Below are 18,477 nucleotides of genomic sequence, written 5' to 3' on the forward strand. Positions count from 1 at the left end.
CTGCGAGGCTCCACTAGCACCACTCCCTCCCGGGTTTTCAAGGATGAGAGGGGCGTATCAGTTTGAATTAAAAAAAATCACTGCAGGTTAAATGGCTTCACAGATAACTGTTATGCTTTGTGTTTTTACATTTCACAGTGATGTGTGGTCGTTTTGTCCTCAGTGTGTTTTTTGCAGGTTTACAAGAAAATCATGTTTTTGAAATGTACCTTACTATTTAATGTTGCCTTGGGTTTGAGAATATTAAGTGAAAACATACCGGACAAATGGCAAACTTTATTAATTTAAGGCAATTAAAAACACAAGGAAAACACACTGTACACATATATTCCTTTATACAGTATAATGCAAATACAGATTTGATATAAGGCAAAAGCAATTGCAAACATTAAAATAAGAACTTAATTGATTACCCTTAGGGAAAATTAACTTGTTACTTGTCACAAAGAGTAAAAAAAAAAATAGTAGAAAAGAGAGATACAATTACACTAAAGACGACATGCATTTAGTTTAAGGAAGGTGGTTCAATCTCCAGTCTGCTCCACCTGCGCAAAGACGGACAGAGCTGCTTCTCAAAAATAAATTAGTCCTAAACTCTATGGATAAATCCAATTATGTTAGCGGCGACCTTTTCGTTTGCTCAAATCTCATTGGCTACGTTGCTGATAGTGTACGTGATAATGTAATGGCGTGAATGTTGCTGGTTTTGATTTGCTGCAAAACCAACGTAGGTCCCGCCTACTATGGTCCAGCAGTTGCACCTTACTTCGCTGAGTGGAGGGCGGCTCTGTCAATCATCTGGGATATTGAGGAAGGGGGTGCAAGCTGCCAAGATGAAGCACTACGAGGTAAGAAGTGATTTTAAAACTTGAAACCCCTAAATGGAGCCATAATGTAATCATCAGACCAATACGAAATGTGGCTGTGATTTCTGTTAAAGTAAACTCCACCAAAACAGGCACTTTATAGCTTTAAACATGTGCAGCGAGGATCACACAACGCAGCGACGCCGCCTGTCATGGGCTGGTTGCTAGGAACGGGGATTTGTGGCCTATCGGTGCATGGCATATATCGGCTTATATCGTACCTCAAAGTCGACCTTCTGCCTCCACAGTAATGCCGAATTATACTTTCGTTGCATATTTATCATGTTTTAGGATATATGCTGGATGTCTTTGTTAGCTAAACACAGAGACCTCTGTTCAGGATAAAACTCCACCTCATCGCCATCTCTGGCTGGAACGGCGAATGACGCTTCGTATCTTGTTATTACCCAATAATGCAAGTGAACAGTCAACTGCGCAAACTTAAACTTGAAATAAATCTTCAAGGCTTCGTTGTAATATGTTATTTGACGCTAAAGTCAGACCTAAGTGGATGACAGAAAGTCACTTGGAAAGAGCAAAAAAGTAACAGTGTTTGTCTCTCAGAAACAACCACACTTTTACCACAGGCCTGTTCCACTATGTTATCATCAAGGTAAAATGTTTGCTATACTTAACCAGTAAACAAATGCAATCACTAAAAGCTTTCATAAAAGTCATGAAAAGGAGTTTCATGAGCACCAAAACCCGTCAGACAGGATCTGCAGGAGTCTGACAGAAACTGACCCAACCAGTGGCTGCTCCTGTTCCCCTTCTTCCTGTTGAAGACAGTATGGCTGTTGCAACCTGTAAGGGGGGGCAACGACATTACAATCATGAAGGCTTTTTCCACCCAAAAAACATTGTGTCAATATTTATTTGCACTGACCGATTTTATGGCCATATGTAAAAATGGGCCACCCCTGAAACCTGTAATATATTAGCTTGACTCACCTTTTTATGGCCATGGCTGTTGAAACTGCATGATAAGACAGTGAATGGTCATTATTGCAACATAAGCTACAACAGGTATAACTATGCATGCCCAGGACTAACTGCATAAAATAAGCCTGCACATGTTTGTGTGAGGCCACTGTGTGATATTCAGGCCTATAAGGTGCCAGTATTGCGACTAAACCACCCAGTATGTCACTCAGGTAAGTGCTAAGAGCATAATCTTCAACGGGTATGCTAACTGAAGTCATAAAATGTGGTCCCTGCTGGTTGTGAACTCTTACTGACACCATAACCAGTGCACATGTTCATGCAGGTGCTCTTTGAGTTTAATATTTCCTCTATGTATACCTTAGAAGTCTTCTAAAAAAAAAAAAAGTTAATTGATTCAATCATAATAGTGATCACTGTTTAGGTTTTGTAAATTGCATGCTTTACATGGCACAACGGATCAATTTAAAGCCTAACACACATTATTTGACAAACTAAAACTACTGCATTTTTTTCTTTTTTAAATTCACAATATCTTGGGACATTTATTTTCACTTGAGTCATAAAATAGATTGACAGTCACCAGATAGCACCCAAGTTACGAGGCGGCATGACTTCCAAAATGATCTCTCTTTCCTACACACGGATATTAGTATCCGCTAACAAAAAACTTTTGGAGCATATTAACATTTCCAGATGGTTTGCTAATCTGTTTAAAGACGAAGGCCTTATATTTCTAGATTTCAAAAGTGTCTTCTTACCTTGGGATATCAAGCGAACCAGCGAAGAACAGCAACAGTCCGCTGTAGTAATTAAAGGTTATTTCTCCCTGCTTCACCCTCACCCCAAAGAGCATTAGGACTGACTCACTACTAGTAGCTTTATATAGATGAGATGGGGGAGGTTCAGTGGCAGTGGGTATGCCTGGCACCGGGAAGACTGAGATGGGGGTCTTTCTCAGAAGTCCTAACTGCAGTGTCAGGTTTCTTGCTTGATTTAGGAAGACATGAATGTTTACCTTGTCACACAGGCAGCTTGTTTGTCAGGGCCGTAAATCCATTACAAATAACACTGATTTGAGTTTTAGAATGGCTAGTGTTCACATAAATAAGTAAATGCTTATCTTGAACAAGTAAATACATATATTATGGCATGATGTAAAATGGCACAACACAAAATCATCAGATAGCTATGTTTTAAAAAAGAAAAAAACCCATATACATTTATTTCTTTGATCAAAGTTGAGGGAGGCAAAGGTGGGCTTTTATGCAAATTGAAAGTTTCCATAGATAAATGTCTGGACTTAACTCCCATGCTGCCCCTTGTGGCTAAGTCTTACATTTCTTATGGTAACTGAATACTTACTGTTGGTCATAAGAGACTGGAAGGGTGGGGGTTGGGTGGGCTTCTCCAAAGGGAATGCCCCAACCAAGCCCTCAGAGTCTCGAGTATTATCCCCCGTTGGTGGTAGGAAAAGGTGACTCCCTGTGTGAGTGACTTGCTACTTCGTTTAGTTTGAAGGTACAAAACACTGTAGCAGTCAGTGTGTGTCAGAGACCTTGAGAGTGGTGCATTTAGGTGTCTGATCAAAGGTTGGTGATGTGCATCGTGGCTGTAGATGGACAGATGGACAGAACTGCAGAGGGTCTTAAACCATTAGCCCATGACATCATCACATAGTCGTAGACGGGTGGGGGTCCTTGGGGAAAGGGTTGGTCATGCAGAGTTAGCAGTAGACGTTTATATTTAGCTGGGGAGAGGAAGAGTGGGGACAAACTGGGAAAGGGGTGTTGCTGTTCGTCATAATACCTCTCCACCATCTTACCACTCAACCAGGGGTTGAGAGGTTTCACGGGTCGTCAGGTGACCTTTTTTTAGGGATGAGTTATGTTTCAAAACCGAGTCACTGGAAACATAGCTCTGTCTCTAGAAGCTTCCTTCTTGACACACAGATGATGTACTGCTGATAGTTTTCCAGGGGGATACTGGGCATTCCTGTGTATGCAACTGTGCACACACACATGTGACATATGTCCACGCTAGCAGTTAAATAAAGCAACACAGCAGAAGTGAAGGAATGAGCGTGGGGCAAAGAGGGAGGGACTGTGAAAGAATGGAAGAGAGGAGGTAGGGGGTGGAGAAGCAGGGTAGAGACAGATTTATTTCCACAGCTGAGTGCTGCTGCTCTCTATGGTCTGGCGTGGAGAGACAGTTGAGAGGTGAAGAGTGACAAGAGAACCGCGAGGAAAAAGGGAATAAAGCGAGTGCAGGAGGAGCACTGTGGACATGGATGCCCTAGCACTAGAGGCTACCAGCACTAAAAAGCCAGCTAACGGTGTGCCGGCTCCAGCCCCAGCCAAACGCAAACCTGCTAAAAAAACTAAAAAAGCTGTTGTTTTCTTTGAGGTGGAGATACTGGATGCCAAGACCAAGGACAAGCTCTGCTTCCTGGACAAGGTGAGAACTTTTTTTTGTATGTGTTTGTTTTCATTGGATTTCTGTTCTAACATCAGCTCTGCAAAAAGTATTTTACAGCTGTATGTAGCTGTTTTGTGTGTTTCCTAATGCAAGAGGTGCCGTATTTCTGCCCCTACATTATATTACAGTAAAAAGCGTATGTGAGTCAGGCGCTTTCTAGAACATAGTTGAGCTGCTTTAGACCTTGCTGTCTGTCAGTGTGTGTGTAAATGAGACTACAGTCCCAACGCAACACAACCCTGCTGTCTGTGTGCGGTTATCTGTGCACACACATCACATTGGTAAACAACATGGCATAAACAACTGTACAGCTGTGCAAACCAACACAACAGCCTACTTGATGTCAGAAGTTACACCAATAAAATAACTGCTCTACAACTTGTGAGTCCCAAGACACCCCTCTACACTGTTAGACAGATGCCTGGTGCCCAAAAAGAAAAATTGATTTAATTTGAAGGCAGATGTAGTCTTTACATATTAAGGTGCATATAACAAGGAAGGTATTTCTATGGAAATGGAAAGTAAGACTTGGTCAAAATGCTGAGCAAATGTATGTTTTGGGTAAAGAATCAATCCCTTTACATGGGCATGAAAAATGCAGCACATATCTGGAAAAAGGAAGATAGTCTGCACATAAGCTATTGTTGACTCCAAAAAGTTTGTTTTTGGAAGCAGCTTAGACTCAGAGCACCTTCATAGAAGTACCAGAGAGAATTTGTTGAGACTGGAAGCTCTCGGCTTTCATTGGGGCTGTACCGTGTTCTTGTCATGTCGTGTAAATGTCATGTCAAATGTTTTTAAAGATGATACACAATAACGTATTTAGACTCAGACTGATGGACTTAGTCTGGATTTGAGTGTATCAGTGTTGTATTACTCACCTTTTATTTTGATAGGATGTTTTAGCTCATTGTTTTAGTGGGTATATTTACAGTACCTTGCACATTGCCTGTAAGTCAGTGCTGCTGCATTAGGAGGGTTTAGTGTGCTGTTGGTGTGCGACTTAGCCAAGTTAGTCTGCCAAGCTCAAAAGCTGCTCTTCAAGACCACCAAGTATAAAGGGCTATCCTTCTTGGATTATACCCTGTTGTCGGCTTAGCAGAGTTCCCATGGTGATACCATGCACAATATTAACACCTTTAGGAGAGAAAGTCTGACAGATATAGATCAGGATCTGGGCAGAGAGCCCCGCGATGGGACTGGTTTCCTAAAGTAGGCTAACGGCGCTGAACTAACAGACTGAGTTAGAAATAAAACTCAAATCCTGTATCATGTCTGGGTCAGAGTTTAGGATGCTCCCAGTGATCTCAATACTGAATGAAGCCTGTTGAAAGACAGGGAGGTGGTGGGGGCAAGGGTCACATCGAGGTGGTTTCTCAGTGATGTCATCGTGCTGAAAATGATTACTGATAATCCATAATTACAATTATAAATAATAAACGCAATAAACAGATTATAATGGTTAGCCGACCGGAGCTTCCGGTTTAGGAGGTGCGCACGCAGCGTCTCGTTTTAACTGAATAATGGTCATGTTTACATGGATTTATGAACTGCCCCTAATTACCGCCACCCTTCCAGAGACACACTGTCAAACACACTCATACCTGCTTGGTATGACATTGAAAAAGTTACATTAAATAATAAATACAAATAAATTACAATAAAATGACTGTTGTTTAATCATCACATCTTGTAATCATGTCTATAATTTTGAGCACCAAATTATTTAAAACTATTGATAAATAGTATCGAAAAATACCGGTATCGATAAGCAGTATCGGTATCGATAAAATCCTAACAATACCCATCCCTACCTACCACACTGTCTATACTGAACAATGCTTGCCTTGGTAATCTGATAGTGTCTTGGCCACAGGTTAATAGTACGTTAAGTGCTCTCTGACAAACATTGACATGTAATTGAACCGTGTCCTTGTGGTTCAGCTCTTTAAAGGCCTGATGATTTGCAATCAAATTTTAAATTAGTACATCATTTTATATTTTCTAGTGTTGTTCTTCACACCTTTGCTTGGTCAATGTGACGGGCCGCATAGAGGTTTACATTTCACAGAAGCGTCTTAGCACAGTGAGGCATGGCCAGCAGGGTAATATAGGCCTACTGCTAAAATGTTTAGAGAAACCTGTCACCAGCTTCCTAAATGTCAGAGGCCTGACAGAAATTTGAAGCGGATGCCTGAGATGTTATTAGGATGTTATGTGCATTGCTGAGTTTGTTTTCATACCAATAAAAAATGTCTTACAAGTTTAATAACTCTCTGTATACTGAATATAGGACAAAAAATGAAAATAGGGTTAATATGCACCTGTGTTAAGCAAGTTCGTTTAATAATCTTAAATGAATGGTTATCAGTCAGAAAAGTTGTCATTTACAAATATAAATATTAATGCTTAAGGCGCCAATCTTGATTTATGGAGCACATTTCATATGGGTTAGGGAAGTCAAATGTGTTTCAAATTAAATGCGAGCATAATTGGTGAAACAGCACAGTAATAAAAACCAATTATATCAAACGATAAAAGCATACAGACAGCCAGTTATATTTATAATTCATATTTAGTCAGTACTTACATGTGTAGTGTGCAAAAACACTGGTATTTGCTTTGCCAGTCTTATTTGCTCTTTTTAAAACATTGGTGGCCATTTTTTAAATAATTGTATGACATTTTTCGGACCCACAAATAAATATAATTCCAAAAATATATAAATAATAAACATTTGTTAAAGCTCTAGTGTACACGTATTGTTGCCTTTTAAACTAAAGCGCTCAGTATTATAGCAGATCCTAGGGCTCAGACAACATTTTAAATAAACCAATAGGAGTAAGCGATGTTACTCTTTCTTTTTAACAATTTTACTACTCCACAAGAGGGGGCTCTGGCAGCAGAATGAAGTGTGAAAGCTGCTCAAATCAAACAGATTTGCCATTTGATCACATGTTGGGAATGTGTTGATGTCCTCAGAACATCCCGTAACAACTGTGACAACGGATCTGCCTCTGTGAGCTCTTCATGTTTCCGTTTTGAAGTCATTGGGTTTATATTTGGGGTAGTTGGGCAATTTCTGGCAGCCTGGCACAAGGTCGTGTACTTTGGCTGTGGATGTGTGTGTGCTTTGAAACCATAATACCAGCTGTTAAATGAACCACATCCGCGGGGTATGGGAGCTAAATTTACCCCCTTCATGAATGGAAAACAGGGTTATTATCTGTTCCTTTTGTGTACGTGTCCCTCTACTAATTTACTGATTTGCTGATACCCTATTTGCAGGTCGAGCCAAATGCCACTATCGGAGAGATCAAGTCTATGTTCCACAAGAGCCGTGAGTGCCGTCTCTCTGCAGGCGACTAAAGCCTCATAAATCTGATTTAACATCAAGCTAAAAATAAAAAATGTATGTCCTGTCTAAAGATGTTTGTGACATATTATTGTCTGTTTCAGATCCTCAGTGGTACCCAACCCGACAGTCCATTCGCCTTGATGCCAGTAAGTCAGCCAAAGAGTGACTTACTATTGTTTAAATATTTGTTGTTCATTTAAGGGTTAATGCCATACTGCCTGTGCTGCAGCACCTCTTTTCACCCTCTGTCTGAAACCAGAGCCCAGTCTGCTCTAATTGGTTAGCTGACCGGCTATGTTGTGATTAGTCAACCACTTAGTAGTGTCCTTCCCCTTAGCATATCACGTACAATGCGTTGGAGCGCTAGCCAATAAAAGAGCCAATGTTACATAGTGATGTCACTATGTAAACATGGGTGTGTGGGGGGGGAGGGAGGGAGGGAGGGGAGGGATTTTAGCTTTTGCAGACCATTTGCATGCACACAAACCCATATAACACACTACAGGAAATGGAAAACCCCAAAAAGAACAATAGAATGATCCAGGGATGACGTATTTACCCGGAAGTAAGCTGCGCATGGGTTCCCTCGACAAAAAAGCAATGGGATTTCTACATAGGATTTTGGAAAATAGCTCGAAATAAGGTCTGTGGAGAACGAACCTGTTTGATAAATGCACGTTTTGTTCAGCCGGATAATCTCCACATGTCTACCCTACTTTTATAATTATCAAATCATAAATCTAGTCGCCAGAAGCAAAATGCTAGCATTATGCTATAAACAAACTAGAGCAGGGTTGCTGCTTCAACGTCACGCCAATTTAAGATCGATATTCAAAAATAAAGATTAAAATTGTTACAAGTTGAAGCTTTTTGTTTTAACAGTTGGCAGGAGGCAGGCACTTAATTCCAAGCAGAACAGGGAAAACAAACTTAGCGGGAGTGTTTACGTGTTCGGTGTAATGACGTACAACGTCCTTGACAACTTCTGTAGTCCTATTCAGCCACTTCTTAACAACCATCGTTTTTCAGACACGTAAACTCTTCAAAAATCACCAGTGGGGTCACTGCTGATGTATTTAATGCCGTAGAACAAAACGTGATCCGTCTCTTAAATTTGTGTCAACCACAGACCTTATTTCCAGCTATTTTCCAAGATCCTACTGTATGGAGAAATCCCATTGACTCTGAGACGAGGGAACCGGTAGTGGTAAAATGCTAACTCACTTACGGGTTTTAGGACTCGTCACTGCACCACTGTATTGGGCCCCTTTAAGGCCGACAAGAGTATTTATTAACCATGTCTTTAATGAATTCTAAATAAACTGTATGGGGTTTATTTATAACAACAATTATAATTCTATAAAAGTTCCTGGGATGGAGTTTCCTATCTAGTACAACTAGACAGGAAGTACTTTTTCTGCCAGTATACTTAAAGGGAACATCTTATTACTTCCCTCTGTAATCAAGTCCTCATTTTCTGTATGTCTCCTGAAGTAATCCTGTCTGTGTTTCAGAGGGGAAGTCTCTGAAGGACGAGGATGTCCTGCAGCAACTACCTGTGGGAACCACAGCAACCTTCTACTTCAGAGACCTGGGAGCTCAGATCAGCTGGGTCACAGTGAGTACACCATGGAGCCGCCAAAAGGCCAGGGGGGGCGGGGGCATGGGCATGTTGTGCTGCCACAATCTAACAATCCTGACAAGCCCACATACATCAGACTGGGATCAAGAAGAGCTATATTGAGATTTCCCTCTGGGTAAAAAGGGTGTGTGTGTCATAGTTAAATTGGCTCTGCCAGGAGCGGGACGGCTATATTTATCTTTCTAACACAGCAATAAAAAGAATATCAATATTATGACATTAGGGCTACACTTAAACTGTTAAAAAGGCTCAAACTTATCCTGTCCCTCTTTCCTTCAGGTCTTTCTCACCGAGTACACCGGTCCTCTGGTCCTCTATCTGATGTTCTATTTCAGAGTTCCCTTCATCTACGCTTCCAAATATGACTTTTCCACCAGTAAACACTGGGTCGTTCAGTAAGTGTCCTACTCACATCTTCACACACTTTATAATTAAGTAGCGCCTCTCTTGTTCCTCTTAAAGTTCCAGCAAATATAAATTCACTCTCACTACTAAACCACATTCTCTGTCACTAATAAACAAGCATTAATGACATCCAGACCAGACCAGTGACTTCACCAACACATGCAAGCTGATTTCACTTAATGCAACTGTCTACCAGTATAAAATAAGTCACAGTAGAAACAGCATTTGACATGTGAATTCAACCGCAGCACTTTTGAAACTTGTTTTCAAAGTCATATCTATTGAATAAGTGAAAGCTCTATACAGGTCACCAATGTCCACCCTTTGGATTTGTTCAAAAGTGCTCTAGAAAGTTTTGTCGTTAGCCTGAAACAATAAAGGATGAAGCAAGTTTCTGCAAGAGAAACTATGATATTTTAAAACTTTATTTTTTTTTTAAATACTCCAAACATGGAAGTTTGCTTAAAAATGTAGTTTTATCATTTTACTTAAAAAAGATATATAACAAGACTTCAAGGAACATAGTGTAAAATGACTTGATACAAATCTAATTTGGGGAACTAAATATAGATCATGCCAATCTCGCATTAAATTCAAATATGTGGTAGGATAAAAAAGGCCAGACATTCCCAATTTCCAGTCTTTAGCTAAGCAGCTGCTGGCTATTGCCTTACTTTATGTTAAACATGCAGACACAAGAGTGGTATTTATGTTAGTCAATAACCAAGCGTATTCCTTTTAAGCTGTGCTCTTTCCACATCGACACCATGTTAGCAGCATCCTGTTTTTGATAACTACAGTACAGCTAACTTGGGATGGTTATCGAGCCCCGGTATTAAAGGGGCCCCGGGGCTGAATTATTAAAGACAGTGGTACCGTTAAGCTCCGACATTATCGGTCTTTTTATCGGTACTGGACATATTTAAAAAAATATATTTCATATGTATTATTGCTACATAAACATTATATTGCAGTTTTAGTTTCGCCAACTCCGTTTCTGATATGCAATAAGACTTCAAAATGCGTCTTTGATGTATTTTCGACATTTCCAATCCAGATGAGAGATCTCTCTCCCCCGTCTGTGTGAGGGGGCGGGGCGGTTTACACACACACACGGCGGAGCTAACTAAGCGCTAAAAGGTGTGCTTAAACTTTACCCGTCTCGATGTGGACAATGCTCGTTGCCAAAAGTGCAATAAGAGTTTAGCATGTAAGGGCGGTAACACAGGCAATTTCTCTAAACATTTAGCAAAAGTGCACCACATTCAGACGGAGGAATGCACCGGGTTCCCCTGTCTTTCTAGAAGCCCTGTAGCCCCATCCACAAGTAATGTTTCCACGTCAGGTGTGTTATGTATGCCTTAATCTTACTCCAGAAGAACCGTCATGCCCCACCTGTGTTGCTCTGTACCACTGTGTTACTGCAGAAAATACTTGTTTTTCGTTTGTTCTTTTACAGTTCTGTAAGTTCACATTATTTACAATTTGTTTAGTTAATTTACCTTTTTTTTTTCTTCAAAAGAACCGATAAGAGTACCTTTAAAGGACCGGATCGATAAGCGGTATTGATAAAAGTAGTCGTACCGTTAAAACCTTAACGACACCCATCCCTAGAGCTAACACAAGTGTTTGTCCTTCTGCAGTCTCGCCTGTATGTGTCACTCCTTCCACTTCCTTAAGAGGAATCTGGAGACGCTGTTTGTGCATCGCTTCTCTCATGGTACAATGCCGCTACGCAACATCTTTAAGGTGAGATGCATTCGAACACTATCTTATCCTGCTGTACATCCATATTCCCAAATGAGGAGTCAAAGGTGAATCATGAACCGTTTAGTTTGAGTAAGAAGTGCATTGCTACTGCCACAACAATCAAGTCTGAACATGACAATAATCCTGTTTCAGAACTGCACGTACTACTGGGGCTTTGCAGCATGGATGGCCTACTACATCAACCACCCGCTGTACACACCACCCAGTGAGTATACATGCACCAGACACTTAACTTATACCATTGTGTTATTATAACTCTTTTTCACCATTATTATTGTCAATTATGTCTTGATGCAGTATACGGGGAGCAGCAAATCAGACTGGCCCTCATCTTATTCTTGGTAAGTATTGACAATTATCAAGCATCATTCGATTAAAAAAAGAGTAGACAATTACTTGTTATTTACATCACTTAAAGGTGGGGTAGGTAATATTGGAGAAACCAGCTCGAGTGCGCTAGAATTTGAAAATATGCAACCGGAAAAAATCTGCCACTTCCTTTTAGAGACCCTCCTCCAACACACACAAACGCGCACATGACCAATGAGGGCATGAGATAAGTTTGTGGACAGATGGAAGACTGACAGGCAGGTAGGCCATCCAGTTATTTTAGCCGGGCCGGCTAAAATGATTGGTCGTGCTTTTTACAGCGCTACGGCTTCCACAGATGACATTTTTGAATGGATTTATTGTCAAAGCACTTAAGATATTCATTGCTATCGGGATGATAAGAGCATTCCATGGAATATAACAAATAGTGTTTCTGAAATAAATTACATACCCCACCTTTAAATAGTTGGTTTTTTTGGCATTCTAAACTATATTCTGTCCTACATTTTCTTCTTTAACAGAACATGTATAAATATGGTTTTCTCTTTTATTTATTGTATTTTTTCTTTCTTAGTTCTGTCAGATCGGCAACTTTTCCATCCACATCGCTCTGCGGAACCTCCGTCCACCAGGTACAAACAACAGTAACACCTGTACTTCAACTTGGCGGAGCTACAAATGTCATGGTATAGAATGCTATTAAAATGTAATAAAAAGTCATATTAGATTGACATTTCCTTTTGTTGCTACCTTCATCTAGGCTCTAAGACCAGGAAGATTCCCTATCCCACCAAGAACCCCTTCACCTGGATCTTCGTGCTGGTCTCCTGCCCCAACTACACCTACGAGGTAAGATCATTTTTTCTTTAAATGCTTACTGATGCCTTTTTCAGCATCAAACTATTATTTATTGTTTGATAATTGAGATAAATCCACTGGATTAGGTTGTCCTTCTGTATTCCCTTGAATGAACACAGAGTTAAATACACTGCTGCCCTCTTGTGGTATGGGTCTGTGTGTAACCATCCTCCTCCTCCTCCTCCTCCTCCTCCTCCTCCTCCTCCTCCTCCTCCTCCTCCTCCTCCCCCTCCTCCTCCTCCTCTGCAGCTGGGCTCCTGGCTGGGCTTCACACTGATGACCCAGTGCCTGCCGGTGGCCTTCTTCACCTTGGTGGGTTTCATCCAGATGACTGTGTGGGCCAAAGGGAAGCACCGCAGCTACCTGAAGGAGTTCCGCGATTACCCTCCCCTCCGCTCCCCCATCCTGCCCTTCATCCTGTAGTTCATCACTTCAGCTCTCCGCTAACTGAGAGGGGGCTCTCCGTTTTACACTGGAGCTTAGGAGACTGACTGGCTTCAATAATGTCCCCTTTTTCTTTCCCCCTCTTTTGCTTCCTGTCTGTAATTCCTGTAATATTGAGTGAAAATGTAAAGCACCAACGCTTGCTCTATTTTTTTCTTTTCCCCATAACCCATTCTGATTGATTAATTGACTTATGTGTGTTTGGTCTCCAAGAGCTGTTCTTGACCTTCAAACGAGCCAGTGTATCCTGAATGACATACTGTCGATAAATAGTGTCTTACCACGCTGTCATCTAATTCTGTGGTTTTGAGGCTGAATCTGCATCTGGTGAGATTCAGTCAAATGTCAAAAGGCTTAGTTTTTATATCCATTCATCTACATTTGAAATCATAACAGCATGTAATTTTGTTGATGTTTGAAGTAATTTATAAAAAAAATGTAAAACTAATGATTGTCTTGCTCTGTTTGTGATTCAATTGCCGCTCTGTGTATTTGTACCAGTGTGGTTATCCTTGAGCTTTTTACACGAATGCACTGCAGATTTGATGGGCTTAGTTTGGGTTCAAATGTAAATAGAAATGGTCAGATAGGAACAACTGAGTAATCTTTGGTTACCAAATACAAAACAGAATACCTCGAGTCATAGAATGTTTTTTTATGATAAAATGGTGATGGACTTGCATTTCGACATTTATTAAATGTATATTTTAGGTAGGAAAGAAAATAACAATCCAGATACAGCAACGTCCTTTATAATTGTTATCTACTCGTACCCAGGCGTACTGAATGAAGAATCCCTCTTGATAATTAATGAAAGGTAACACCCCCTTATTATAGGACAGGTGTTGTGATGTGTAAATTATCTGGTACGCACAAACATTGGAGATCCTACCAAAAAATGTTACAAGAAGAAAAAACGTAATTTTAAATAAACTTGAAGGTAACGTGATTTTACAGAATGTAAGAACTGGTCTTACAGGAAAATCAAAAGGCATCTTATTTAGGCCATTAAGCAGCTGAATGCATCCAAGTTCTAGTGTTCCAAGGTTATTTTTGGTCTTATTTGGGTTCAATGGACGGATAATCTCTCTTTAGCCGACAAATACATTAATTATATTTACTTGCATAATCAAAATGTTATGATATTCATGTTCTGGTAAACATGGGTTCTAACCAAAGTACAAAAAAGGACAAGATCAAAAAGGAGAGGACATTTAAACCATTTCCTGAATCAGGTCAAAACCTCCATCAAACGCTCTTAGGTTAAATAAAGGTCGCACCCACCTTCATAGTGACATCATCCAGGGGATTACTGTATGTTTTAACAATAATAAGACAGATTGTAGAGGTTAAACAATCGTGTTTATTGTGGACAGCGGCACATATATACAGAGAAGAAGCATCAGCTGTCATCATGCAGCTTCAGGCTGAGACGCTATTCTTTTCTTCCTCAGCTGGAGCCTCCTCTCTCTCTCGTACTCCTTCATACGCATCACGTAGCTGGAGACAGAAAACCACAGAGAGCAGGGTTAATGACAAGGTGGGTAAATATCATCTCAAGATTTACGTTTTACCCTCAAAACTGAAACTAAAGATTAGAAAAGGTCTACACTTGTCTCTTAATTAAATATTGTTAGTAGGAAACTGTCAAAAGTTTGAAAAAAAAACATGGAGTTGTTTGTGATTTCAAAAAGGGAAATTAGCTAATAAGATCACACATATCGATGAGAAGTCCTTATAATGCTCACAAAAATGTAAATGTTAACAGGGCTGCTCATTAAATCGTATTTTAAATCGCGAAAATAAAACGATTATTTTTATTTTTATTTCCGTTTTTCAGTTGAATTATACTTAAAGTTCAGGGTAATCAACTGTTAAAAACATACTGTTCACATGAATAATCGCAATTACAATTATTGACCCAAATAATCGAGCAGCCCTATGTCAACAGCTACAATTGCACGACAACTGTTAAAGAAGCATAGATGTGTGATACCATTTAAAGCACCATAACAGCTACTAACTCGACCTTGTTGAAACAAAGTAAAGCTGTATATATGAAGGCCATAAAACAGAGTTTCATTAGTTTGGGTTTTCCTGTGCTATCACTGAAAACAAATGTATTGTATTTTTCAAATTTGGAATTAAAGGACTAGACCTAGAGGCCCAGTTTCATTGGTTATATTTGTGCGTCTGCTAAGAGCGCCTAACCCCGACCTTTTAAATGTCAAAACTCTACTCGGCTGTCAGCACTTACTCCTGGTGTTCGCAGTAGTCCCAGTCATGTCTCTCATGCTTGCAGGCCAGTAAGTTGGGAAATGTGTCTCTCTTGCACTTCATGAGCTTGAGGAGGTGCTGGGCACAGTAGTCCCTCTGCTCCAGAGGCAGCATGGCCAAGTTCATCTGATCCTGGGTGGCTACCATCTCTGGCAAAGGTAAACACATGTTCATGGTCATCTTACAATTCAAGCACCTGATGTTACTATATCATTTACTTTGGGAGTCTTAAAGGTCTGCTATTATACTGTTTTTCATCAATATATTCTCAGATGTATACAAAACATGTCTCTGATCTGTTTGGCTCCAAACACCAAACAGATCATTGCAGCATCCCATAATCCCCTCTGTTTCAGCCCTGTTTCAAAAGTGCTGATTCTCTGTCTGTTACTTTAGATGAAAATAAGGAGCCACGCCCCTCTGAGAGATATTTGGTTAAAAAAGAACACAATGGTGCTCTAGGAGGAGATTCAGGTGATAAGGTGGGGGGCGGGTGTTACCTTGGTTGGTTATTGGCTAATGGTTAAACAAGCCAAAACATCGTTATGACATCATAAAGTGGCCAAAGTCTGATCAGCTCATTGTCAGACAGATTTGTATATAAATGGATCAGGACAAAAAGAGACAGAATATTTTTTCCTGAGACTTTCAGAATCTCTTTACACAGAGGGGATACATGTTGATGTAGAACAGACATGAAAAAGTGGATTTTGCACAATAGGTGACCTTTAAGAGTGGTCCAATTACAGAGATACAGAGATTTGAATTATTATACTGAAGTTTTTTTAGAACCCTCATTTACAAATACAAGACACTATTAAAACACATTCATGCCACAGTGCCATTTCAATAAAACATACTCAATCTAGATTGTAAATGGTCTATGTAAAAGGAGACTTTTTTTAAGTCAGGTTCACTTACACCAACTTTCTGAACATCTTTGCTTAAGATATATCATCTCAATCAGTTTTTATTTAAAGAATTACAATTGTGTATGCATCTGCAAAAAGCCATCAATGTAGTTCTTATATACACCTTACTTTGCAGATAGATAGATAGAACAGATAGAGTTCACTGCCAATTTAGTATAAACATATAATATGAATATTGAAATATTCTTGATTATGTGTGACTTTTAAAAACAACAGAAGCTGCATCATATGAGCTACGTTCTATATATGTATTTGTGTTCTCAGATAACAGTGATTTTGCCCCTGGTTTACCGCAACAGCCAATCTGTAAATATCAATATAGAATTCAGGTTAGGGCTTTTAATGAACAGTGTAACGTGTTTATAGTGAATTCTTCAATGATTTAACTGTTGTCTTTTATTGTGGGAGTTACTTTGTAGTTTCTCCTAAATTGTGTTGACGTGTTTTTGGATTTGTGTATTGTTTAGGTCAGTCGTTCTTCATGTTAAATGCTTTTTGCTCCTTTGTGGTTTCTTAAAAAATATTTATGGTCACTGACAATGTATAAATAAACATTCATCAAGACAGGTATGTCACTAAATATTTGAAATAATTAGGGATAGCATATACAAATATCCCAATATTTGAGAGTATAACAGTTACAGAATGTAAGAATAAAACTATAATATCGATATAATGCATGTAAAACAGGAGCCTATGGTGGAAAGCAGCACAAAGTGAGCACAGATCTGCAGCAGTTTGACACTGAGCACCTCAGTTAGCCTAAAGCTAATGCTGTCATTAGCTCGACCCTAGCTCGGCTAACGTAAGACGAGCTGAGATACGAGGGCAATGGACTCTGTTTCTCTCCAGGTGTTTATAAACACACTGTATGGTGCATTAATGTGACAAACCTCTCGCTTCCCTCTCTTCAAAGCCGAACTGGGGGTCGAACTCGTACTTCTTGGTCGGGTCCGGCTCGGTGTCCGTCTCGGTGACATACCGTCTCACCAGGTGAGCTCCCATGGCAACAATGATGATTATACACTGTCAACACAAATTTTTACATTTAGTTTACTTCTGCTCAGCGTTAATATTTTATTTCCAAAATTATTCAGCTGTCTGCCATTCGGTCACCTCCACAAGCCACCTCCGCCTTTCACCGGAATTAACCAGCGGAGCGGTCCCTCCCAGAAACACTTCCCCTCTAGCCGAGTGACAAAGGTTCCGCTGGCAGGGGGCTGGTGATTTTAGAAACTTGTTTTCTAAGGTGTTCACTACTAATGCAACATCTAAATGGAATAAATATGAACTATATCATATTATACAACTGCCTTGTTTTTTATATGGGCCATTCTACTGAATTGATGCAAAGTCAGGCTGGAACCGTTTTGAAATGTTGTAAGTTTTTTCCCCAAAACTTTGTCCATATATATTTTGTACCATATCTAAATTACGCATATCTAGTAAAAGAACCGTAGCCTACATTTTTATATCGTATTTTCTAGCCTTATCAAAAATGTAAAATGTTTATAAGGGGGGACCCTTATAAAAAAACTGTAACTTTGATAAGGAGGGAAACAGCAGGATAATTTAGGCTTCTCTTATAAATAACATCTGACGAAACATCTAATGGAAAAGCCACAAGCCCTTAGAATCAACTGCAATATGACATATGCATAAATATTCCTTTATTGGCTAAACCCTAACTCCATAGACGTTTCACAAAGATTCAGTTAAGATTTTATTTCCTTTACACACAAAACTAAAATAGTTGTGGAAAATATATGATGTGAAGTTAATGCTTATTATTTGCTCCATCATAGTGTCATTGTGTGTTAATACCAGGTAGCTGTGTTCATTTAAAGATAATAAATATATGTCCCTCACCTGTTGCCAATTAGCAGAGATGGCAAAAGTACACACATCTACTGACTAAACTTATTTACTCAAGTAAAAGTAAAAAAGTGTAGGCTTCGAAATGTACTTAAGTAAAAAGTACCCATAACTACTAGCTGTTTCATAGAGTAACTGGTAACTGGACCTCACTTTATATTAATAGAACATTAAAGATTTTCTATTTCAAATTGTAATAATGTCATTGTTAGCTAATGAACGGTTCAACACTGAACAACACACATTTAGAAAACAAGCAAAGAAAAACAAAGCAGGGAAATAAACGCCTATAGAGTACAT

The 18,477-nt window shown here is 39.6% G+C and overlaps 3 protein-coding genes across 9 annotated transcripts in view; 1 reads left to right on the forward strand and 2 right to left on the reverse strand.

Moving 5' to 3' along the window:
* LOC307023878 (uncharacterized protein) overlaps positions 1-3,496 on the reverse strand; it is a 19,124-nt gene extending 15,628 nt beyond the window's left edge. For 3 of the 6 annotated variants that reach the window (XR_013803790.1, XM_079657506.1, XM_079657509.1), the window contains exon 1: positions 1,611-3,496. Coding sequence is in view for 3 of the 6 variants with exons in the window: in XM_079657506.1 (XP_079513632.1) it covers positions 1,611-1,701 (91 nt within the window). In the remaining 3 variants the exon portion in view is untranslated. The remainder of the gene's footprint in view (positions 1-1,610) is intronic. The other 3 variants (XM_079657511.1, XM_079657507.1, XM_079657510.1) reach the window with 3 other exon arrangements.
* Positions 471-13,541, forward strand: tecrb (trans-2,3-enoyl-CoA reductase b). 2 transcript variants are annotated; one of them, XM_079657485.1, is made up of 12 exons: positions 471-848; positions 4,215-4,265; positions 7,575-7,626; positions 7,746-7,790; positions 9,159-9,262; positions 9,566-9,681; positions 11,335-11,440; positions 11,594-11,666; positions 11,759-11,802; positions 12,366-12,423; positions 12,552-12,640; positions 12,899-13,541. In XM_079657485.1, exons 1-12 carry the CDS (start codon positions 744-746, stop codon positions 13,070-13,072), a joined length of 1,017 nt encoding a protein of 338 aa, XP_079513611.1. In that variant the 5' UTR covers positions 471-743; the 3' UTR covers positions 13,073-13,541. The 2 variants fall into 2 exon arrangements, with proteins under 2 accessions (XP_079513611.1, XP_079513610.1); XM_079657484.1 differs by lacking the exon at positions 471-848 and having other exon boundaries at positions 3,940-4,265.
* An 892-nt stretch (positions 13,542-14,433) lies between these two features.
* On the reverse strand, positions 14,434-17,560 carry ndufb7 (NADH:ubiquinone oxidoreductase subunit B7). The gene is made up of 4 exons (XM_079653761.1): positions 17,419-17,560; positions 17,196-17,328; positions 15,351-15,519; positions 14,434-14,593 (listed from the first exon to the last, which is right to left on the reverse strand). Exons 2-4 carry the CDS (start codon positions 17,305-17,307, stop codon positions 14,506-14,508), a joined length of 369 nt encoding a protein of 122 aa, XP_079509887.1. The 5' UTR covers positions 17,308-17,328; positions 17,419-17,560; the 3' UTR covers positions 14,434-14,505.
* Between the last annotated feature and the right edge of the window lie 917 nt (positions 17,561-18,477).

The sequence above is a fragment of the Notothenia rossii genome, assembly GCF_949606895.1.
Source record: "Notothenia rossii genome assembly, chromosome: 1".
NCBI classification, from domain to species: Eukaryota; Metazoa; Chordata; class Actinopteri; order Perciformes; family Nototheniidae; genus Notothenia; species Notothenia rossii.